At 47.6% G+C, this 24924-nt stretch overlaps 1 protein-coding gene across 7 annotated transcripts in view; it reads right to left on the reverse strand.

The window, feature by feature from the left end:
* opa1 (OPA1 mitochondrial dynamin like GTPase) overlaps positions 1 to 24924 on the reverse strand; it is a 160610-nt gene that overhangs the window by 38715 nt on the left and 96971 nt on the right. For all 7 annotated transcript variants that reach the window (XM_043702260.2, XM_043702259.2, XM_043702258.2 and 4 more), the window contains 4 exons: positions 20901 to 21041; positions 20356 to 20472; positions 18937 to 19030; positions 16042 to 16152 (listed from right to left, as the gene is read on the reverse strand). In XM_043702260.2, coding sequence (XP_043558195.2) covers positions 16042 to 16152; positions 18937 to 19030; positions 20356 to 20472; positions 20901 to 21041 — 463 coding nt within the window. The remainder of the gene's footprint in view (positions 1 to 16041; positions 16153 to 18936; positions 19031 to 20355; positions 20473 to 20900; positions 21042 to 24924) is intronic.

Below are 24924 nucleotides of genomic sequence, written 5' to 3' on the forward strand. Positions count from 1 at the left end.
TTGAGAGAGAGAGAGTCGGGGCGTGCATTGAGAGAGAGTCGGGGCGTGCACTGAGAGAGCGCGCGTGTGTGTGTAGGGGTGTGCATTGAGAGAGAGAGTGTTTGTGTCGGGGCGTGCATTGAGAGAGAGAGAGAGTCGGGGCGTGCAGTGAGAGAGAGAGAGTGTGTGTGTGTCGGGGCGTGCATTGAGAGAGAGAGAGTCGGGGCGTGCATTGAGAGAGAGAGAGTCGGGGCGTGCATTGAGAGAGAGAGAGTCGGGGTGTGCATTGAGAGAGAGAGAGTCGGGGCGTGCATTGAGAGAGAGAGAGTCGGGGCGTGCATTGAGAGAGAGAGAGAGTCGGGGCGTGCATTGAGAGAGAGAGAGAGTCGGGGCGTGCATTGAGAGAGAGAGAGTCGGGGCGTGCATTGAGAGAGAGAGAGAGAGAGAGAGTCGGGGCGTGCATTGAGAGAGAGAGAGAGAGAGAGAGTCGGGGCGTGCATTGAGAGAGAGAGAGAGAGAGAGTCGGGGCGTGCATTGAGAGAGAGAGAGAGAGAGAGTCGGGGCGTGCATTGAGAGAGAGAGAGAGAGAGAGAGAGTCGGGGCGTGCATTGAGAGAGAGAGAGAGAGACGGGGCGTGCATTGAGAGAGAGAGAGAGAGAGAGTCGGGGCGTGCATTGAGAGAGAGAGAGTCGGGGCGTGCATTGAGAGAGAGAGAGTCGGGGCGTGCATTGAGAGAGAGAGAGTCGGGGCGTGCATTGAGAGAGAGAGAGTCGGGGCGTGCATTGAGAGAGAGAGAGTCGGGGCGTGCATTGAGAGAGAGAGAGTCGGGGCGTGCATTGAGAGAGAGAGAGTCGGGGCGTGCATTGAGAGAGAGAGAGTCGGGGCGTGCATTGAGAGAGAGAGAGTCGGGGCGTGCATTGAGAGAGAGAGAGTCGGGGCGTGCATTGAGAGAGAGAGAGTCGGGGCGTGCATTGAGAGAGAGAGAGTCGGGGCGTGCATTGAGAGAGAGAGAGTCGGGGCGTGCATTGAGAGAGAGAGAGTCGGGGCGTGCATTGAGAGAGAGAGAGTCGGGGCGTGCATTGAGAGAGAGAGAGTCGGGGCGTGCATTGAGAGAGAGAGAGTCGGGGCGTGCATTGAGAGAGAGAGAGTCGGGGCGTGCATTGAGAGAGAGAGTGTGTGTGTCGGGGTGTGCATTGAGAGAGTGTGTGTGTGTGTCGGGGTGTGCATTGAGAGAGAGAGAGAGAGAGAGAGAGAGAGTCGGAATGTGCATTGAGTGTGTGTGTCGGGGTGTGCATTGAGAGAGAGAGAGTCGGAATGTGCGTTGAGAGTGTGTGTGTGTCAGGGTGCGCATTGAGAGAGAGAGAGTGTGTGTGTGTGTCGGGGTGTGCATTGAGAGAGAGAGTGTGTGTGTGTGTCGGGGTGTGCATTGAGAGAGAGTGTGTGTGTGTGTGTGTGTGTCAGGGTGTGCATTGAGAGAGTGACAGTTGGGGTGTGCATTGAGAGTGTGTGTGTGTGTGTGTGTGTGTGTGTGTGTGTGTGTGTCAGGGTGTGCATTGAGAGAGACACAGTTGGGTTGTGCATTGAGAGTGTGTGTGTCAGGGTGTGCATTGAGAGAGTGTGTGTCAGGGTGTGCATTGAGAGTGTGTGTGTCAGGGTGTGCATTGAGAGAGAGTGTGTCAGGGTGTGCATTGAGAGAGTGTGTGTCAGGGTGTGCATTGAGAGAGAGTGTATGTGTGTCAGGGCGTGCATTGAGAGAGTGTGTGTGTGTCAGGGTGTGCATTGAGAGAGAGTGTGTGTGTGTGTCAGGGTGTGCATTGAGAGTGTGTGTGTCAGGGTGTGCATTGAGAGAGAGAGAGTGAGTCGGAATGTGCGTTGAGAGTGTATGTCAGGGTGTGCATTGAGAGAGAGTGTGTGTGTGTGTGTCAGGGTGTGCATTGAGAGAGAGAGAGAGAGTGTGTGTGTGTGTGTGTGTGTGTGTGTGTGTGTGTGTGTGTGTGTGTGTGTGTCAGGGCATGCATTGAGAGAGTGTGTGTGTGTGTCAGGGCGTGCATTGAGAGAGAGAGAGTGTGTGTGTGTGTGTCGCGGTGTGCATTGAGAGAGTGTGTGTGTGTGTCGGGGTGTGCATTGAGAGAGAGTGTGTGTGTGTCAGGGCGTGCATTGAGAGAGAGAGTCGGAATGTGCATAGAGAGAGAGAGTGTGTGTGTCGGGGTCGGCATTGAGAGAGTGAGTGTGTGTGAGTGTCAGGGTCTGCATTGAGAGAGAGACAGTTGGGGTGTGCATTGAGAGAGTGTGTGTCACAGTGTGCATTGGGATAGTGGGTGTCAGGATGTGCATTGAGAGAGTGTGTGTGTGTGTGTGTATCAGGGTGTGCATTGAGAGAGTGTGTGTGTGTGTCAGGGCGTGCATTGAGAGAGAGAGAGAGAGTCGGGGCGTGCATTGAGAGAGAGTGAGTCGGGGCGTGCATTGAGAGAGAGAGAGTCGGGGCGAGCATTGAGAGAGAGAGAGTCGGGGCGTGCATTGAGAGAGAGAGAGTCGGGGCGTGCATTGAGAGACAGAGAGTCGGGGCGTGCATTGAGAGAGAGAGAGTCGGGGCGTGCATTGAGAGAGAGAGAGTCGGGGCGTGCATTGAGAGAGAGAGAGTCGGGGCGTGCATTGAGAGAGAGAGTCGGGGCGTGCATTGAGAGAGAGAGTCGGGGCGTGCATTGAGAGAGAGTGTGTGTGTGTCCGGGTGTGCATTGAGAGAGAGAGTGTGCGTGTGTCGGGGCGTGCATTGAGAGAGAGAGAGTCGGGGCGTGCATTGAGAGAGAGAGTTGGGGCGTGCATTGAGAGAGAGAGAGAGAGTGTGTGTGTCGGGGCGTGAATTGAGAGAGTCGGAGTGTGTGTGTGTCGGGGCGTGCATTGAGAGAGAGAGAGTCGGGGCGTGCATTGAGAGAGTGTGTGTGTGTGTATCAGGGTGCGCATTGAGAGAGAGAGTGTGTGTGTGTGTAGGGGTGTGCATTGAGAGAGAGAGAGAGAGAGAGTGTGTGTGTGTGTGTGTGTGTGTGTCAGGGTGTGCATTGAGAGAGAGAGTGTGTGTGTGTGTGTGTGTCGGGGTGTGCATTGAGAGAGAGAGTGTGTGTGTGTGTCGGGGCGTGCATTGAGAGAGAGAGAGTCGGGGCGTGCATTGAGAGAGAGAGTGTGTGTGTGTCGGGGTGTGCATTGAGAGAGAGAGAGTCGGGGCGTGCATTGAGAGAGAGAGTCGGGGCGTGCATTGAGAGAGAGAGTGTGTGTGTGTCGGGGTGTGCATTGAGAGAGAGAGAGTCGGGGCGTGCATTGAGAGAGAGAGTCGGGGCGTGCATTGAGAGAGAGAGTCGGGGCGTGCACTGAGAGAGAGTGCGTGTGTGTGTCGGGGTGTGCATTGAGAGAGATTGAGTGTGTGTGTCGGGGCGTGCATTGAGAGAGACAGAGTCTGTGTGTCGGGGCGTGCATTGAGAGAGAGAGAGAGTCGGGGCATGCATTGAGAGAGAGAGAGTCGGGGCGTGCATTGAGAGAGAGAGTGTATGTGTGTCGGGGTGTGCACTGAGAGAGAGAGTCGGGGCGTGCATTGAGAGAGAGAGTGTGTGTGTGTCGGGGCGTGCACTGAGAGAGTGTGTGTGCGTCGGGGTGTGCATTGAGAGAGAGTGTGTGTGTCAAGGCGTGCATTGAGAGAGAGAGAGAGTGTGTGTGTCGGGGCGTGCATTGAGAGAGAGAGAGAGAGTCGGGGCATGCATTGAGAGAGAGAGAGTGTGTGTGTCGGGGCGTGCATTGAGAGAGAGAGAGAGAGTCGGGGCATGCATTGAGAGAGAGAGAGAGTCGGGCATGCATTGATAGAGAGATGTGTGTGTGTCGGGGCGTGCATTGAGAGGGAGAGAGAGTCGGGGCGTGCATTGATAGAGAGAATGTGTGTGTGTAGGGGGGTGCATTGAGAGAGAGAGTGTGTGTGTCGGGGCGTGCATTGAGAGAGAGAGAGAGTCGGGGCGTGCATTGAGAGAGAGAGTGTATGTGTGTCGGGGTGTGCATTGAGAGAGAGAGTGTGTGTATTTCGGGGCGTGCATTGAGAGAGTGTGTGTGTGTGTGTGTCAGGGTGTGCATTGAGAGAGAGAGTCGGGGCGTGCATTGAGAGAGAGTCGGGGCGTGCACTGAGAGAGCGCGCGTGTGTGTGTCGGGGCGTGCATTGAGAGAAAGAGAGTCGGGGCGTGCACTGAGAGAGAGAGAATTGTGTGTGGAGGGGTGTGCATTGAGAGAGAGAGTGTTTGTGTCGGGCGTGCATTGAGAGAGAGAGTGTGTGTGTGTGTCGGGGCGTGCATTGAGAGAGAGAGAGTCGGGGCGTGCAGTGAGAGAGAGAGAGTCGGGGCGTGCAGTGAGAGAGAGAGAGAGACAGTCGGGGCGTGCATTGGAGAGAGAGAGAGAGTCGGGGCGTGCATTGAGAGAGAGAGTGTGTGTGTGTCGGGGTGTGCATTGAGAGAGAGAGAATCGGGGCGTGCATTGAGAGAGAGAGAGTCGGGGCGTGCATTGAGAGAGAGAGAGAGTCGGGGCGTGCATTGAGAGAGAGAGAGAGTCGGGGCGTGCATTGAGAGAGAGAGAGAGTCGGGGCGTGCATTGAGAGAGAGAGAGAGTCGGGGCGTGCATTGAGAGAGAGAGAGAGTCGGGGCGTGCATTGAGAGAGAGAGAGAGTCGGGGCGTGCATTGAGAGAGAGAGAGAGTCGGGGCGTGCATTGAGAGAGAGAGAGAGTCGGGGCGTGCATTGAGAGAGAGAGAGAGTCGGGGCGTGCATTGAGAGAGAGAGAGAGTCGGGGCGTGCATTGAGAGAGAGAGAGAGTCGGGGCGTGCATTGAGAGAGAGAGAGAGTCGGGGCGTGCATTGAGAGAGAGAGAGAGTCGGGGCGTGCATTGAGAGAGAGAGAGAGTCGGGGCGTGCATTGAGAGAGAGAGAGAGACGGGGCGTGCATTGAGAGAGAGAGAGAGTCGGGGCGAGCATTGAGAGAGAGAGAGAGTCGGGGCGTGCATTGAGAGAGAGAGAGAGTCGGGGCGTGCATTGAGAGAGAGAGAGAGTCGGGGCGTGCATTGAGAGAGAGAGAGAGTCGGGGCGTGCATTGAGAGAGAGAGAGAGTCGGGGCGTGCATTGAGAGAGAGAGAGAGTCGGGGCGTGCATTGAGAGAGAGAGAGAGTCGGGGCGTGCATTGAGAGAGAGAGAGAGTCGGGGCGTGCATTGAGAGAGAGAGAGAGTCGGGGCGTGCATTGAGAGAGAGAGAGAGTCGGGGCGTGCATTGAGAGAGAGAGAGAGTCGGGGCGTGCATTGAGAGAGAGAGAGAGTCGGGGCGTGCATTGAGAGAGAGAGAGAGTCGGGGCGTGCATTGAGAGAGAGAGAGAGTCGGGGCGTGCATTGAGAGAGAGAGAGAGTCGGGGCGTGCATTGAGAGAGAGAGAGAGTCGGGGCGTGCATTGAGAGAGAGAGAGAGTCGGGGCGTGCATTGAGAGAGAGAGAGAGTCGGGGCGTGCATTGAGAGAGAGAGAGAGTCGGGGCGTGCATTGAGAGAGAGAGAGAGTCGGGGCGTGCATTGAGAGAGAGAGAGAGTCGGGGCGTGCATTGAGAGAGAGAGAGAGTCGGGGCGTGCATTGAGAGAGAGAGAGTCGGGGCTTGCATTGAGAGAGTGAGAGAGTCGGGGTGTGCATTGAGAGAGAGAGAGAGTCGGGGCGTGCATTGAGAGAGAGAGAGTCGGGGCTTGCATTGAGAGAGTGAGAGAGTCGGGGTGTGCATTGAGAGAGAGAGAGAGTCGGGGCGTGCATTGAGAGAGAGAGTCGGGGAGTGCATTGACAGAGAGAGAGTCGGGGCGTGCATTGAGAGAGAGAGAGAGTCGGGGCGTGCATTGAGAGAGAGAGAGAGTCGGGGCGTGCATTGAGAGAGAGAGAGAGTCGGGGCGTGCATTGAGAGAGAGAGAGAGTCGGGGCGTGCATTGAGAGAGAGAGAGAGTCGGGGCGTGCATTGAGAGAGAGAGAGAGTCGGGGCGTGCATTGAGAGAGAGAGAGAGTCGGGGCGTGCATTGAGAGAGAGAGAGAGTCGGGGCGTGCATTGAGAGAGAGAGAGAGTCGGGGCGTGCATTGAGAGAGAGAGAGAGTCGGGGCGTGCATTGAGAGAGAGAGAGAGTCGGGGCGTGCATTGAGAGAGAGAGAGAGTCGGGGCGTGCATTGAGAGAGAGAGAGAGTCGGGGCGTGCATTGAGAGAGAGAGAGAGTCGGGGCGTGCATTGAGAGAGAGAGAGAGTCGGGGCGTGCATTGAGAGAGAGAGAGAGTCGGGGCGTGCATTGAGAGAGAGAGAGAGTCGGGGCGTGCATTGAGAGAGAGAGAGTCGGGGCGTGCATTGAGAGAGAGAGAGTCGGGGCGTGCATTGAGAGAGAGAGAGTCGGGGCGTGCATTGAGAGAGAGAGAGTCGGGGCGTGCATTGAGAGAGAGAGAGTCGGGGCGTGCATTGAGAGAGAGAGAGTCGGGGCGTGCATTGAGAGAGAGAGAGTCGGGGCGTGCATTGAGAGAGAGAGAGTCGGGGCGTGCATTGAGAGAGAGAGAGTCGGGGCGTGCATTGAGAGAGAGAGAGTCGGGGCGTGCATTGAGAGAGAGAGAGTCGGGGCGTGCATTGAGAGAGAGAGAGTCGGGGCGTGCATTGGAGAGAGTCGGGGCGTGCATTGGAGAGAGTCGGGGCGTGCATTGGAGAGAGTCGGGGCGTGCATTGGAGAGAGTCGGGGCGTGCATTGGAGAGAGTCGGGGCGTGCATTGGAGAGAGTCGGGGCGTGCATTGGAGAGAGTCGGGGCGTGCATTGGAGAGAGTCGGGGCGTGCATTGGAGAGAGTCGGGGCGTGCATTGGAGAGAGTCGGGGCGTGCATTGGAGAGAGTCGGGGCGTGCATTGGAGAGAGTCGGGGCGTGCATTGGAGAGAGTCGGGGCGTGCATTGGAGAGAGTCGGGGCGTGCATTGGAGAGAGTCGGGGCGTGCATTGGAGAGAGTCGGGGCGTGCATTGGAGAGAGTCGGGGCGTGCATTGGAGAGAGTCGGGGCGTGCATTGGAGAGAGTCGGGGCGTGCATTGGAGAGAGTCGGGGCGTGCATTGGAGAGAGTCGGGGCGTGCATTGGAGAGAGTCGGGGCGTGCATTGGAGAGAGTCGGGGCGTGCATTGGAGAGAGTCGGGGCGTGCATTGGAGAGAGTCGGGGCGTGCATTGAGAGAGAGAGAGTCGGGGCGTGCATTGGAGAGAGAGAGAGTCGGGGCGTGCATTGGAGAGAGAGTGTGTGTGTGTCGGGGCGTGCATTGAGAGAGAGAGAGAGTCGGGGCGTGCATTGGAGAGAGAGTGTGTGTGTGTCGGGGCGTGCATTGAGAGAGAGAGAGAGTCGGGGCGTGCATTGGAGAGAGAGAGAGTCGGGGCGTGCATTGGAGAGAGAGAGAGTCGGGGCGTGCATTGGAGAGAGAGAGAGAGAGTCGGGGCGTGCATTGGAGAGAGAGTGAGTCGGGGCGTGCATTGAGAGAGAGTGAGTCGGGGCGTGCATTGAGAGAGAGAGAGTCGGGGTGTGCATTGAGAGAGAGAGTGTGTGTGTGTCGGGGTGTGCATTGAGAGAGAGAGTGTCGGGGCGTGCATTGAGAGAGAGTCGGGGCGTGCATTGAGAGAGAGAGAGAGAGTCGGGGCGTGCATTGAGAGAGAGAGAGAGAGAGTCGGGGCGTGCATTGAGAGAGAGAGAGAGAGTTGGGGCGTGCATTGAGAGAGTGAGAGAGTCGGGGCGTGCATTGAGAGAGAGAGAGAGAGAGTTGGGGCGTGCATTGAGAGAGTGAGAGAGTTGGGGTGTGCATTGAGAGAGAGAGAGAGTCGGGGTGTGCATTGAGAGAGAGTCGGGGTGTGCATTGAGAGAGAGAGAGAGTGTGTGTGTGTCGGGGCGTGCATTGAGAGAGAGAGAGAGAGTCGGGGCGTGCATTGAGAGAGAGAGAGAGTCGGGGCGTGCATTGAGAGAGAGAGAGAGTCGGGGCGTGCATTGAGAGAGAGAGAGAGTCCGTGCGTGCATTGAGAGAGAGAGAGAGTCGGGGCGTGCATTGAGAGAGAGAGAGAGTCGGGGCGTGCATTGAGAGAGAGAGAGAGTCGGGGTGTGCATTGAGAGAGAGAGAGAGTCGGGGTGTGCATTGAGAGAGAGTCGGGGTGTGCATTGAGAGAGAGAGAGTGTGTGTTTGTCGGGGCGTGCATTGAGAGAGAGAGAGAGTCGGGGCGTGCATTGAGAGAGAGAGAGAGTCGGGGCGTGCATTGAGAGAGAGAGAGAGTCCGTGCGTGCATTGAGAGAGAGAGAGAGTCGGGGCGTGCATTGAGAGAGAGAGAGAGTCGGGGCGTGCATTGAGAGAGAGAGAGAGTCGGGGCGTGCATTGAGAGAGAGAGAGAGTCGGGGCGTGCATTGAGAGAGAGAGAGAGTCGGGGCGTGCATTGAGAGAGAGAGAGAGTCGGGGCGTGCATTGAGAGAGAGAGAGAGTCGGGGCGTGCATTGAGAGAGAGAGAGAGTCGGGGCGTGCATTGAGAGAGAGAGAGAGTCGGGGCGTGCATTGAGAGAGAGAGAGAGTCGGGGCGTGCATTGAGAGAGAGAGAGAGTCGGGGCGTGCATTGAGAGAGAGAGAGAGTCGGGGCGTGCATTGAGAGAGAGAGAGAGTCGGGGCGTGCATTGAGAGAGAGAGAGTCGGGGCGTGCATTGAGAGAGAGAGAGAGTCGGGGCGTGCATTGAGAGAGAGAGAGAGTCGGGGCGTGCATTGAGAGAGAGAGAGAGTCGGGGCGTGCATTGAGAGAGAGAGAGAGTCGGGGCGTGCATTGAGAGAGAGAGAGAGTCGGGGCGTGCATTGAGAGAGAGAGAGAGTCGGGGCGTGCATTGAGAGAGAGAGAGAGTCGTGGCGTGCATTGAGAGAGAGAGAGAGTCGTGGCGTGCATTGAGAGAGAGAGAGAGTCGTGGCGTGCATTGAGAGAGAGAGAGAGTCGGGGCGTGCATTGAGAGAGAGAGAGTCGGGGCGTGCATTGAGAGAGAGAGAGAGTCGGGGCGTGCATTGAGAGAGAGAGAGAGTCGGGGCGTGCATTGAGAGAGAGTGAGTCGGGGCGTGCATTGAGAGAGAGAGAGAGTCGGGGCGTGCATTGAGAGAGAGAGAGTGTCGGGGCGTGCATTGAGAGAGAGAGAGAGTCGGGGCGTGCATTGAGAGAGAGAGAGAGTCGGGGCGTGCATTGAGAGAGAGAGAGAGTCGGGGCGTGCATTGAGAGAGAGAGAGAGTCGGGGCGTGCATTGAGAGAGAGAGAGAGTCGGGGCGTGCATTGAGAGAGAGAGAGAGTCGGGGCGTGCATTGAGAGAGAGAGAGAGTCGGGGCGTGCATTGAGAGAGAGAGAGAGTCGGGGCGTGCATTGAGAGAGAGAGAGAGTCGGGGCGTGCATTGGAGAGAGAGTGTGTGTGTGTCGGGGCGTGCATTGAGAGAGAGAGAGAGTCGGGGCGTGCATTGGAGAGAGAGAGAGTCGGGGCGTGCATTGGAGAGAGAGAGAGTCGGGGCGTGCATTGGAGAGAGAGAGAGTCGGGGCGTGCATTGGAGAGAGAGAGAGTCGGGGCGTGCATTGGAGAGAGAGAGAGAGAGTCGGGGCGTGCATTGGAGAGAGAGTGAGTCGGGGCGTGCATTGAGAGAGAGTGAGTCGGGGCGTGCATTGAGAGAGAGAGAGTCGGGGTGTGCATTGAGAGAGAGAGTGTGTGTGTGTCGGGGTGTGCATTGAGAGAGAGAGTGTCGGGGCGTGCATTGAGAGAGAGTCGGGGCGTGCATTGAGAGAGAGAGAGAGAGTCGGGGCGTGCATTGAGAGAGAGAGAGAGAGAGTCGGGGCGTGCATTGAGAGAGAGAGAGAGAGTTGGGGCGTGCATTGAGAGAGTGAGAGAGTCGGGGCGTGCATTGAGAGAGAGAGAGAGAGAGTTGGGGCGTGCATTGAGAGAGTGAGAGAGTTGGGGTGTGCATTGAGAGAGAGAGAGAGTCGGGGTGTGCATTGAGAGAGAGTCGGGGTGTGCATTGAGAGAGAGAGAGAGTGTGTGTGTGTCGGGGCGTGCATTGAGAGAGAGAGAGAGAGTCGGGGCGTGCATTGAGAGAGAGAGAGAGTCGGGGCGTGCATTGAGAGAGAGAGAGAGTCGGGGCGTGCATTGAGAGAGAGAGAGAGTCCGTGCGTGCATTGAGAGAGAGAGAGAGTCGGGGCGTGCATTGAGAGAGAGAGAGAGTCGGGGCGTGCATTGAGAGAGAGAGAGAGTCGGGGTGTGCATTGAGAGAGAGAGAGAGTCGGGGTGTGCATTGAGAGAGAGTCGGGGTGTGCATTGAGAGAGAGAGAGTGTGTGTTTGTCGGGGCGTGCATTGAGAGAGAGAGAGAGTCGGGGCGTGCATTGAGAGAGAGAGAGAGTCGGGGCGTGCATTGAGAGAGAGAGAGAGTCCGTGCATGCATTGAGAGAGAGAGAGAGTCGGGGCGTGCATTGAGAGAGAGAGAGAGTCGGGGCGTGCATTGAGAGAGAGAGAGAGTCGGGGCGTGCATTGAGAGAGAGAGAGAGTCGGGGCGTGCATTGAGAGAGAGAGAGAGTCGGGGCGTGCATTGAGAGAGAGAGAGAGTCGGGGCGTGCATTGAGAGAGAGAGAGAGTCGGGGCGTGCATTGAGAGAGAGAGAGAGTCGGGGCGTGCATTGAGAGAGAGAGAGAGTCGGGGCGTGCATTGAGAGAGAGAGAGAGTCGGGGCGTGCATTGAGAGAGAGAGAGAGTCGGGGCGTGCATTGAGAGAGAGAGAGAGTCGGGGCGTGCATTGAGAGAGAGAGAGAGTCGGGGCGTGCATTGAGAGAGAGAGAGAGTCGGGGCGTGCATTGAGAGAGAGAGAGAGTCGGGGCGTGCATTGAGAGAGAGAGAGTCGGGGCGTGCATTGAGAGAGAGAGAGAGTCGGGGCGTGCATTGAGAGAGAGAGAGAGTCGGGGCGTGCATTGAGAGAGAGAGAGAGTCGGGGCGTGCATTGAGAGAGAGAGAGAGTCGGGGCGTGCATTGAGAGAGAGAGAGAGTCGGGGCGTGCATTGAGAGAGAGAGAGAGTCGGGGCGTGCATTGAGAGAGAGAGAGAGTCGGGGCGTGCATTGAGAGAGAGAGAGAGTCGTGGCGTGCATTGAGAGAGAGAGAGAGTCGTGGCGTGCATTGAGAGAGAGAGAGAGTCGTGGCGTGCATTGAGAGAGAGAGAGAGTCGGGGCGTGCATTGAGAGAGAGAGAGTCGGGGCGTGCATTGAGAGAGAGAGAGAGTCGGGGCGTGCATTGAGAGAGAGAGAGAGTCGGGGCGTGCATTGAGAGAGAGTGAGTCGGGGCGTGCATTGAGAGAGAGAGAGAGTCGGGGCGTGCATTGAGAGAGAGAGAGTGTCGGGGCGTGCATTGAGAGAGAGAGAGAGTCGGGGCGTGCATTGAGAGAGAGAGAGAGTCGGGGCGTGCATTGAGAGAGAGAGAGAGTCGGGGCGTGCATTGAGAGAGAGAGAGAGTCGGGGCGTGCATTGAGAGAGAGAGAGAGTCGGGGCGTGCATTGAGAGAGAGAGAGAGTCGGGGCGTGCATTGAGAGAGAGAGAGAGTCGGGGCGTGCATTGAGAGAGAGAGAGAGTCGGGGCGTGCATTGAGAGAGAGAGAGAGTCGGGGCGTGCATTGAGAGAGAGAGAGAGTCGGGGCGTGCATTGAGAGAGAGAGAGAGTCGGGGCGTGCATTGAGAGAGAGAGAGAGTCGGGGCGTGCATTGAGAGAGAGAGAGAGTCGGGGCGTGCATTGAGAGAGAGAGAGAGTCGGGGCGTGCATTGAGAGAGAGAGAGAGTCGGGGCGTGCATTGAGAGAGAGAGAGAGTCGGGGCGTGCATTGAGAGAGAGAGAGAGTCGGGGCGTGCATTGAGAGAGAGAGAGAGAGTCGGGGCGTGCATTGAGAGAGAGAGAGAGTCGGGGCGTGCATTGAGAGAGAGAGAGAGTCGGGGCGTGCATTGAGAGAGAGAGAGAGTCGGGGCGTGCATTGAGAGAGAGAGTGAGTCGGGGCGTGCATTGAGAGAGAGAGAGTCGGGGCGTGCATTGAGAGAGAGAGTCGGGGCGTGCATTGAGAGAGAGAGAGTCGGGGCGTGCATTGAGAGAGAGAGAGTCGGGGCGTGCATTGAGAGAGAGAGTCGGGGCGTGCATTGAGAGAGAGAGAGTCGGGGCGTGCATTGAGAGAGAGAGAGAGTCGGGACGTGCATTGAGAGAGAGAGAGTCGGGGCGTGCATTGAGAGATTCAAGGTGTCCGAGTGAGAGTATGTTGGTATGTGTTTTTTTGGCCCATGTTGCGTGAGTCGTTGTGTACATCTGTATGTGTCGATGTGCAGGGTCGGTTGTTGTATAACTATGTTGGTGTATATGTGTGTTGGTTTATGTCAGGATGTGTGTGTCAAGGTGAGTGTATGTGTTGATGTATATTGGTGCGCCTGTGTGAGGGTGTGTATACGTGGCACAAATATCCCCCAATATATCCAAACAGATATCTGGCTATATGAAAGAGTTGACAGGAATAGGGGCCAAATGCTGACAAGTGCGACTAGATTAATTTAGGATATCTGGTCAGCACGGATTGAGGGATGTGTTTCTGTGCGCTATAACTCTATAACCAGGTGTTAGTACACGCCTGTGCGGGGCGCTGGTGGGGAATTTCAGAGTGTAAGCTCTTCTTGGCAGCTGAAAACACAGCCACCAATTGTTAAGTTGTTTAAACTGGAATGTTCACAAGGCCAGAATTGAAAGAGCTTAGATATCCTGGTAAATGACAGAGATGGGAAGGACAAGGTAATAAAGTAATTTGAAAACAGGAATGGAATTTGAAAAATAATAAGCACCGCTTAACCAGGAACTGGTCGGGATCAGCAAACACTGGGTGGTGCTTGAAAACCGCAATTAACAGATGCCTGAAGAATTGTTCTAATAATTGGCCAGTTCAATTACTTCAGTGACAATAACCAAACAAATTAAAGTATTCAGCTAAGCTATAGTTGCATTTTCATAAATATCAATTAAAGTTACTCAGGATATTAGCATCTTCCTTCGCAACAAAAGCAAAACATGTTCGGTATCATGTCTGAAAAATGCAGGTTCGATGCACTTTATGACAGTTGACTGTACTATTTTAGTTATAGTAAATACTGCCACTTATTGATCAGAGACAGAACTGCAGATTACTTTCTTCATCCTTAACAGCATAAAGGTGAGTTGTAGGAATTCTGAATGCTTACCACTAACTACCTTGATATATAAGAATGCTGTTTAATTATTATTTCAATGAAACACCATCTAAAAATTTCAGTTGAAAGCTATATTTAAGCATTGACCCATAATTTGCTGTCAACATGCCTACTGACATCAGCTATTATTTACACTCAGGCACTACTTAATTTCAAGCAAGGCCAGAAAAATAAAACAGTTGAACACAGAGAAGTAAAAGTTGCTGTCCAAGATGCTTCACGCAACAATATTCTACTGTCTGGGTCATCACTGAAATACATTTTCAAATTTCCCGACTCAGGCGACTGACTGTGTGGAGTTTGCACATTCTCCCCGTGTCTGCGTGGGTTTCCTCCAGGTGCTCCGGTTTCCTCCCACAATCCAAAAATGCCAGGTGAATTGGCCATGCTAAATTGCCCGTAGTGTTAGGTTAAAGGGGTAAATGTAGGGGTATGGGTGGGTTGCGCTTCGGCGGGTCGGTGTGGACTTGTTGGGCCGAAGGGCCTGTTTCCACACTGTAAGTAATCTAATCTAAAGTAATCTAATCTAATCTAAATGTGAAACTGTTGTAGACATGTGTTAGAAATGATCAAAGCTCACCATGAATTTGAATTAGTCTAAAGTGACAAAAGGCAACTCTTTTGTAAATATTTAAAGTTTGTATAATTTTACTTCATTCACAGGATGTAAGTATCGCTGGCTGGGTCAGCACTTTCGGCCCATCTCTAATTGCCCTCGAGTTTTGACCCTGGATTTTGATCCAGCCACACGTAAAATAAAGCAATATATTTCCATGTCAGGATGGCAAGTGGCTTGGAGGGAACTTATAGCTGGCAGTGTTGCGACGATTCTGCTGCTGTTGTCGCTCTAAATGGTTTGGAACATTTTGTTGAAAAGGTTTAGTGAATTTCTGCAGTGTACCTGCTACAATTAAGTGTCAGTAGAGGAGGGAAGAATATTTGTGAATGTTTTGCCAATTAAGTAGCCTGCTTTGTCTTGGAGGATATCAGCTTCTGAGTGTTGTTGGAGCTGCTCAGGTGGTGAATTAGCTCATTGCAAGATTCCTAGCATCTGACCTTCTCTTGTAACCACATATTTCAAACAGCTACTGCAGTCCAGTTTCTGGTCAATTGTAACCCCTAGAATGTTGACATGGGGGACTCAATGAGAGCAATTTCATTGGACGTCAAGTGGCGATCGTTAAATGCTCTATTGTTGGAAATGGTCATTGCTTGGCATTTCTGTAGCTCAAATGATACCCATCAGCTGAAGCCTGGATGATATCCAAGTCCTGCCGCATTTGGACCAGGACTGCTTCAGTATCTAAGGAGTTAACAATGGTGCTGGACATAATACAATCAGCAGCAAACATCTTCACTTCTGATGTTATGATGAAGGGAAGGATATTAGTGAAGCAACTGAAGATGCTTGAACCTAAGACATCTTCAGTTGCTTCACTAAGAACCTATGGAACTGTCCCTACCTCTGAGCCAGGAGACCCAGGTTCAAGTCCCACCTGCTCCAGAAGTGTGTACTAACATCATTGAATAGATTGATTAGAAAATATTCTGTGAAACCCCTGCAGAAATGACTGACTTGTAATAACCACAACCGCCTTCCTTTGTGCAAGGTCTGACTCCAAACAGCAGAGACTTTTCCACTGACTTTGACTGACACCAAATTTGCTTGGGCTCCTAGATGCCAAACTTTGTGAAATGTGCTTCAATGTCAAGTTCAGATATTCTTATCTTTTCTCTGTTGTTCAGCTCTGGATTAAACAAAGCAGTTGCGAAGAGATTCTGTTAGCATTGTGGTAAGCATTAATTAGTATATATGAACCTAACTGGACACTCAAAATTAATTTCTGAAAGTATGTAGGAACATTTTTTCTGGTTTCAGTTGTTCTTGGAGATTTTAATAATATAAAATTAAAAATAATGCATTTTCTTGAAGCTTCTTTCCTTTTCTTAATTAAAGCTTTCTTATCTTTGGTTCATGCCTCTTTCTGCAACTTATTTGCCATTTAATTCATCTACTAAACCTCACTTCCTTCTCAGTTTTTATACTAATAATTTTTCAATCTGATTAAGTTAAGGATACACAGTTGCTTCTCTTATTCAGCCTTATTTCCCTTTATCATCTTGTACCTACGGTGAGTGAAAATGATACAGCAAGACTAACGACAGCCATCATTCATCACTCTGCAGTAGTAAAACAGGCTACCGTTTCATACAAAGCAAGTATCTGAGTGAATATAAGGACAGCTGTGGACATTTTATACATACATTGTTTTATTAAAACAAAAATAGTAAATATATATTATTTATAGACATGAATAAAGTAGATTATTTTATAAAAAGGTGTCAATCATTAAACAAAGTAAACATTTATAACTCAATGAACAGCTGTAAGTAATTTGAAATAAAACTAAATTAAAATGCAAGCTCATATTATTACCTATATACAATTCCTTCCTAACAAATATATCTGATTTGATTATGGCTTATACTCAAAAATGCAAATTCATGCCTTTAAGAAAGCAACATGTGTGCTCTCACAAAATAGCTACTGCAAACTGAAAATTCTTTACTTCAATCTAAAGTGTCTATCTACACTGCTAGTCAAACCTGACTCTTGCCTTTATAATCAGCATTCAGGAAAATCAAAAGTACATTGGTATGAATGTTCATGTATTAGCTAGATCTGAATCAGGTTAGTGAAATATCTCAATCACTTGGAAATCATATCGATGTAATGCAACAATGTAGTTAGACAGCACAAGTAAAAATTATTACTCACTGAGATCTTCTGCTAGTTGAACTCTCCTTCCTGTTAGCAGCTGAACTTTTTTAGCATCATCTTCAGCAAAGTCCTCCAATACTTCCTTTACATTCTTTTCAAGACGTCTCACTAATAATGGTGGAAAGCATAGCTATTTAGCTTTTAAGATCTTGACAAATGGTGATTTTCAAAGAATTAAGTGCGAAACATCATGTCCATTAAACAGTTGCTGTTGCGATAGCAATGAATTACTTTGAGTCAGTTTTAGATATGGGCTCCATGCTGCCGGCTCAGTAATGAGCAATATATATCAGCAGGTACTTAACTTATCACAGATATCTGCCAGTTTTGAGAGAATTAAATTGGCTATTCCTTACTGTATGACAAATATATGTAGGTAATCGTCTTTCACTTTAAAAAAGATTTATCAAAAACTATTACATATTTTACACACTTGATTTCTTTAAAAACAGTAAGTTCTGTGTACACAAAAAATATTCATTTTAAAATTAAGAGTAAGTGTTGTGAAAATCAGTGATGCACAATACTTTTGCTGGATTATGGTTTTCTATAATGTATCATCAGCAACATGTCACAAAATTACAATGAGAAAGGAAGAAAACCTGTCAGAACCACTGTAAGATACAATCAACAGATGAGTGGCAGATGAAAGCTTTTGTTGGGCAGTTCATTTTTAAAATATGAACTAACATAGTACCAACATTGAGTCTATGCTAAGACATAACTCCTGACAGCAGAGAGGGTGAAGTTGATACAGAAGAACTCTAGTGACACCTCCAACAGCATTTTCTTATAATCCTGTTCATGCCTCATACAACGTCACACTGACAAAATGCAAAAATGAAATTCACAGCGATAACAACTTGATCAACTAATACAGATTTCATGTGGAAAAGTGTAGTGCAGGAAAAGCACAGCAGATCAGGCAGCATCCAAGGAGCAGGACAGTTGATGTTTCAGGTGTTGACTCTCCTGCTCCTCGGATGCTGCCTGACCTGCTGCTTTTACTTCCAGCAGCACCCTTTTCAACCATGTTCTCCAGCATCTGCGGTTCTCACTTTCTCTCAGATTTCATGTGGTTGAAGTCAGAAAATTAATATGTCAAAACTTATCCAAGGGTCCACATTTCAAAGACAGCATAGAAACCAACCCCAATTACTTTCCACCGCTACTTTTAAGATGGAACACATAAATTACTTATAATCTTGGGTGAACATTTATGCAAGAGATATCTAACTGTGATCACAAATTCATGTTACCACAATAAAAAATAATTGGTATCCAATTTGAAAGTTGGAATACTTCACAAAAATATGACAAACTAGGTACCGACTTCATTGTATAATCTCTGCTCATCTACAAGCGGTAACAAGTGAATAATTCACCTTTTTATTTCCGATTCTCAGTTTATTTAGACGTAAATTCCAAATTAGTTGTATTTTTCATAGATCTTGAGCATAGTTGTGATTTATTTTTCCTGGCTCCCCTGTTGGCTGTTATTGTTAATGTCCCTCTCTCCTCAGATACTCCACTCTGTTATAAATCTGCTATCACTCCACACCTTAAAACACCAACCCATCTCCAAGCTTTCCTTTCTGAAGACCTTGAATACATTTTTACCTCCCAAAGCGCAAGTCCCTTCAATCATGTTTCTGTCATGGCCACAATGCTAAAATAGCTAACATTAAAGTCACAAATGGCATTCTATGTGACTATGACAAGGGTAAATTATCCCACTTTGTTCTTCTGAACCTGACTGCATACATCCAACACAGTTGACCAGACCACTCTCATTTGAAGATTTCCAATGACATTCAATGCGGGGAAACTTTATTCATCTGGCTCCAAGTGTTTCTATATGATCATGAGCTAAGAATCATCCAGGTCTCACACCATTAACTTTGGTATCATCAAAGGTTGCACTTGTTGCTACTGATAATCTCCACATGCCCCTCAGTAACGTAACTTGAAAATACAGCATCAAATTTCTCATATATGCTGACAAGGTTCACCTCCACATCACCACCACTGGTCTCGATTCCTCTCAATGACTCTAAATTATTGGTTTGCTTTCCCAACATCTCATACTAGATGATCAAAATTTTCATCACTGAAAAATTTGTAAGGTCAAAGCCACTGCCTTCAGTGTCTAGGTAAAACTATTCCTGAGCTATCCAAATCATCCGTCTCTCTCTAAATATCTTAGGCTGAATGTTGTTTATAATTTTGCTTCATATATGACCACATATTTACACCGTCACAAAGACTGTCCATTTTCACTTGATAATATTGCCAGACTTTGTCTCATCTAATGCTAGATATCTCAACTATGTCTTTGTTACTTCTACATGACTGTTCCAGTGTGCCAATGGCCAACTTCGCATGTTCTGCCCTTCTAAACTGGAGGTCATCCAAAACTCGGCTAACTGTGTTTTTAGCACCATCAAGTCACCTAGCACCTTTTTAAAAAAATGCTATACTGGAACCCAGTTAAACAACGCCTCTATTTTAAAATTCTCACTTATGTTTTATAATCATTTCACAGCTTTGACTATCCTTATCTCTGTGATTTCCTCCAGCCCCACAATCCTCCAAAGCATCTATGTTCCTCTATTCTAACCTCTGAAGCATCCCAGATTTTAATTGTGCCACTATTAACAGATGTGCATGCAGTTGACTATACTCCAGAATTTTCTTCCTAATTCACTGTCTTGCCAATTTCTTTCCTTCAACATATTTATCTGCCTGAATGTCTCCTTATTTGACTTGGCATCAAACTTTGTTTTTTTAAACACTCTTGTAAAGTGCCATTTTAATACATTAAAAGGTGCAATATAAATACAGACTGTTGTTGCTGATGCATATTTCATCATTAACAGGATCTTAATTTACCTTCAGTATTTGTTAGCTGTTGGCGGAGTGTGTTGGCTGTAATAGCTAGCATTCGTTGAATACGCCAGAACAGGATAACATTATTGCAATCCAGCTATGGAGGCAGGCAAGGGGAACAAGTCAGATAATATAACAATCCTTAATTTACCTACATTTTCACCGCAAGTTTTGTGATTATAGCCATGGATTTTAGTAGTGGCGAAAGAAAGTGTTTCCGCTTTTGGCAGTGAGTCAAATAGCAAGCAGGTTCAGTATAACATTGCCAATGCAAAGTCAAAGTCGAGCTACTCTGCTCTAACATCATACAATAAATGCTTTTTGCACCAGCAGAAAATTTTCCATTTCCCACGCCAATTTCTGAAACCAAGGTTGCTTGCTCAGTGTGAATTTGAGAGTAGTTAATGTTGTTTTGTAGCACCTCTTTGTTAGTAGATTAAAACTATATATTGGAACCAAAGGGTCCCACCCAGGAAGATGAACCTCATCCGTTCAAGGAAAATTTAAATGAAAACCACCAATAAAAAGACAATGTGCTTTAATAAATTAGAGAAAAATATATAGAGATACCTGCAGAAAAATGAACAAATTGAATTCTCCAACATATGTTGGTTGCACAAATTCAGATTTGTGCAAATTTTAACTTCAACTTAAGTGCTGGTCTAAAACTGCCTATATCATAGTGTTACCTTTTGAAACATGCTTCACCAGAGCAGAAACTTTAAAGACCAATAATAGATTTCAAGTATTTGGTCAGTTCTGCCTTCAAATGGAATGCAGCAGTTTTAATTAGAACAATCTTCTGAGATATTATACATCTGAAGTCTTCAGAAAATATCTAACGGTAAATGTTCAAGTCCCATAATACACAGTAATTTAAAAAAAAAACGATGCCAGCTAGCATTGCCAAGCTTTCATGTTTGCTTTTGCTACTGTACTCTGCCATGCTTGCTGCTGGACTTTGATCTGCTGTCATGGTTATTTTGACAAACATCATCCATGAGGCAACATAAAATGAGACAATGAGAATTTAGAGAAAAATGAAAGGCCGCAGCTTCTGTTGCCAACTGCAAGGGACACATTCATCCTACATTCAATCACAGCATATGTTACTGTGAGTGACACCATGGTTAACTTCTGACAGCAAAGAATAGGACCATCCATAATACAAAACAATATAAAGGTATTTTAACAAGTTGGTGCCAGTAAAGTGCATTTATTCCAATAGTTCTTCAATATGCAGAATCTTAAATGTTGTTGATCTCAGCCTGACAGCATAATACTGCAGTTTATAGAGTACTGAACGTCAAATAAAAGTTAAGACTTCAGAACCATAATTGCAAATTGCTTCCAACTTTTGGTTGCCTTCAATAAAACTGTTTGGAAGACATTCATATTTTCTTTGTGTTATCTTTTTCATACCTCAGAGTCAACAAAATGCCTTTGGTAATAGTGGAAACCTCTTCTACAAAGATTACAATGATGCAATGACTTCTTCAAGAAGTGTTTTCGGTAAACCTGATGCCAAGTATCTTTGATCTAGAAAAATTAAAAACGAGGTATTTTTTGAGATCAGTAACATTCTGCAACAAGAAAATGAGGTTCTTCAAGAACTGTAATAAGTTTAACTACATTGTTTAATTGGAATTATTCTATAATTGTTTAATTGGAATTATTCTATAATTGTTTAATTGGAATTATTCTATAATTGTTTAATTGGAATTATTCTATCACATCTGGTTACTAAAAGGAAGATTTTCACTTAGCAAGTACAAATCATAAGCAAAACTTCAAGCTAAAGTACATTCTCTTTCAAATTGTCCAATTGGTCAAAATACCTTACCTTCAAAATAACTAATAATATTTAAATAAGTGGTATTGAATGAAACAAATAATAAACCACATTAGTTCATGCATAATTGGTTTGATATGGAAACTAAGTGAAAAATTTGTTGATTCTCATTTACCAGAATGGTGTCCACATCTACACTTTTGGCTTCCAGATTTTTACGAACTGTCGTGACTTCATCATTGGCAAGATAAGCTGTGTGATCTTCGTTAATCTTTAATAGCCGCTCCAATTCACTTTTGGTTTCACTTCTGATGTGCTAGAGGAAAATTGTATTCTGTTAAATGCCATGCAAGTGTTGAAACTGAGTCACACATCTTGGAAACAGACCATTCTGTCCAACTAGTCCATGCAGACCATATTCCCAATTAAACTAGACCCATTTGCCTGTGTTTGGCCCATAACCCTCCAAATCTTTCATATTCATGTAATCATCCAAATGTCTTTTAAATGCTGTAATTGTATGTGCCACAAACCACTCTCTGCATAAAAAAGTTGCTTCATGTCGTTTTGAAAAACACACCCCCCACCTTGAAATTTTGCCCCCTGGTTTTGACCTTCACCATCCTCAGGAAAAGACCTTTGCTATTCACATTATCTATGCCCTAGATGATTTTCTAAAGCATGCGGTTTATGTCATCCCTCAACTTCCTACACCCCGGTTGAAAAGGTCCGAGCCTATCCATCTAATTTTTATAACTCAAATCTTCCATTCCTGGCAAATTCTGGTAAACCTTTTCTGAACCATTTCCACTTTAATTATATCCTTCCTAGCAGGGTGACCCAGAACTGCGCAATGTACGCCAGAAGAGGCCTCACCAATGTCCTGTATGACCTCAACATGATGTTCCAACTCCTTTACTCAAAGATCTGAGCAATGAAGGCAAGCGTGCTAAACACCTTCATAACCACCCTGACTGCCTGTGATGCAAATTTCAAAAAATTATGTACTTGAACTTGAAGGTCCCTTTGTTCTACAACAATACTCAGGGCCATATCTTTAATAGTATAAGTCCTGCCCTTGTTTGTTTTACCAAAATGCAATACCTTGCGTTTATTCGAATTAAACTCCATCTGCCACTCCTCAGCCCATGACCCAATTATTCAAGATCTCTTTGTAACCTTCGATAACCTTCTTCACCATCCACTAGACTACCAATTTTGGTGTTATTCGCAAGCTTACTGACCACGTCTCCTATATTCTCAACCAAGTCATTTCTATAAATGACAAACAAAAGTGGACCCAGCCTGTGGAATACCACTGGTCACAGGTAGAGAGTCCAAAAACAACCTCCGCCACTACCCTCTGCCTCTTACTGTCAAGCCAATTTGGTATCCAACTGGCAAACTTACCCTGAATCTCATGGGATCTAACTTTACTAATTAGTCTATCATGCGGAACCTTATCAAGGCTTCACTAAAGTCGATATAAACAATGTCTATTGCCTTCCCTCAATCTTTTTGGTTACTGCCCCAAAAAAACTCAATCAAGCTGGTGAGACAACATTTCCTCACACAAAACCATGCTGACAATTCCTAATCAGTCCTTGCCTCTCCAAATGCATGTAAATGCCATCTTGCAAGACATTCAAGTTTTTCACTGATGGAAATTACTTAATAGGCAACTCAAATTACATGATAAGAAAACAAAGCAGTACAATCATCCCATTAAGTCATTCACCGTGAACAGTGGATATGGTACACAGGGATCTGGGTGTCCTGGTACATAAATAACAAAATATTAGTATGAAAGTGCAGCAAGTGATAAAGGATACAAGTGAAATTATCTCAGAAAACTCTATGGACAGAAACCACTGAACTGCCTTCCCAGTCTTTCCTTTTGCTGATAATAACCATGTTTTTCCATATATGTGCATGAAGAGAGGGAGCTTATAAAGAGATGAGAATTTTAACTGGTGGAGTTACAATTCAATGGTTCATAATTGTTTATATGTAGTTAGAATCTATTTGCAATAAAATAGTCATCCATGTTAAGTACAGAAACCTGGTCATTGCTTTCTGTCAACCTCGGTCTGGAAGAAATTGGAGAAATTCTGCCTAATTTCGTGACAACTCTAGGAACAGGAAGGTTTGATTTCCAGCTTGCTACCCCAGTGAGGCATAACCTGAGAATGGACTAGCACATTCCCTGTTGAAACTTTACATCAGCACTGGAACACAATGTTATGATTCAACCTTTTCATCTTTAGAGAATCACAAGTCTAATTCATCAGCTACACAAGAAGTCAGTAACTTAATGAAAACTAAATAGCATACACTGCTGAAAATTCTAGAAATGCCAACAGCTATTACTGTTACTGTTTCCAATTGAAGAGGTTCACTTGATTCGCTGGATTTTTCATAATGCCAGTAACTAAGCTATCCATTTGGATCAAAATAAGAAGTACAGACCCAGTCTGCTGCAATCTATGAAACACTTGCATTATGCATGCACAAAACATTTGCTAGTACGACAGATGTAGGCCAAGCTGCGCCTGTGAAAGCCCCAAACCTCTCAAATGCCCAACACAAATTCCCTGCCACCCAATACTTTCCCCCTCTCTCCCATCGCAGACTCCCTCTCCACCATACCATCTCCCATTTAACTTCAGCTGATAGGGAGGGAACCAGCTCCCTCCTTTACATTCTACAACTAACAACTTGTCATAAATCATCAGCAGATGTACTCAGCTGCTATCCTCTCCTTTGAGAGGGATTTTCCAGTTAACACTGCAACCAGTTAAGAACACTCCACCTGACCAACGTAGAATGGAGAAAGTGAGGACTGCAGATGCTGGAGATCAGAATTGAGAACATAGTGCTGGAAAAGTACAGCAGGCAGCATCCAAGGAGCAGGAGAATAGACGTTTCAGGCATGAGCCCTTCATCAGGATTACACTCTCGACTCTGACTAGTTAGAATGCATGGTTTCAGCTCCCTCTCCATTATCACAATCGTGTCCAGTTGTGCTGATTTGACTGCTATTTCTTTTTATTTGCAGCCTGTTACATTCAGAGCACTAGTGCAGACTTTCAGACAAAGACATACTCTGTAGTGTCATCAAGCCACACCTTCTCAATCAAAACGAAATGGAGTGCTGTACATGGGTGGGATGCTGGCTGCTGACACCAGTGATACATTCACACTGCCCACGTGCAAAATAGTTGCCAATTTCTTGTAGGTCAGGACGCACATAGGCAGATCCTGGATAGATGGCATCACCTCACTTATGTCATGATGTCATCTAAGCCATGTACGCGCAAAATGGAAGACTCTCTCATTACCTGAATTCCTCTTACTTTCAGAGACATATATTATGTGCAAATAAGAATGTCATTAAAGACAAACTATATTCTGTTCAATTGTGGCTAGTTATAAAACTCTTTCTGTGAGGAAGAAAGCCAAATGGCCCACGTCAAAAGTAAGATTATGGGTGTATATTTGCTTTTATGGTCAAACCAATGCCAATCTAGGTTAACAAATGTGAAAACGCTTTGAAGTAAAATGCCCATTATTCAAGAACACAACAATGTTTTCACCGTGAGCGGCTCAGTAGCACCACCATTCCTTGAGCAGGCTGAGTCCTGAAAGATACAGCTGCCAGAGTGTAGTGGGGAAGAAACAAAGGTAGCCTCATCCTCACTAATCAGCACTTGTCCATAAGAGATTTAGAGTATTAGAGTGACTACTGTACAGATCAAGTTCTGTCTTCATGTGAATGACATCCTCCAAATGTTCTATCATGGGTGATCATCTGCATCAACTCCAACATCACGAATAAGCCTATATCTCTTCCTTAAAATCCAAATCAATCTCTATACTGAACATGCTGAATTCTTATTCTGAAAGTGGGCCTTGTGTTCTCAATCGAGAATGTGGTGCTGGAAAAGCACAGCAGGTCAGGCAGCATTCAAAGAGTAGGAGAATCTACGTTTCGGGCATAAGCCCTTCATCAGGGCTTATGCCCGAAACAAAAAGCAGAACAAGTTGGATGGAATGTCAGAGGAAGTGGTCGATGCAGGTACAGTTACAAAAATAAACATTTGGATAGGTACATGAACAGGAAAGGTTTAGAGGGATATGCAGGCAAGTAGAACTAGTTTACCATGGGAAATCAGGTGTAGCATGGATGAGTTGGACCA

Source organism: Chiloscyllium plagiosum, unplaced genomic scaffold (genome assembly GCF_037043375.1).
Source record: "Chiloscyllium plagiosum isolate Xiang-an unplaced genomic scaffold, Cpla_swu_hap1 HiC_scaffold_13, whole genome shotgun sequence".
In the NCBI taxonomy this organism is placed as follows: domain Eukaryota; kingdom Metazoa; phylum Chordata; class Chondrichthyes; order Orectolobiformes; family Hemiscylliidae; genus Chiloscyllium; species Chiloscyllium plagiosum.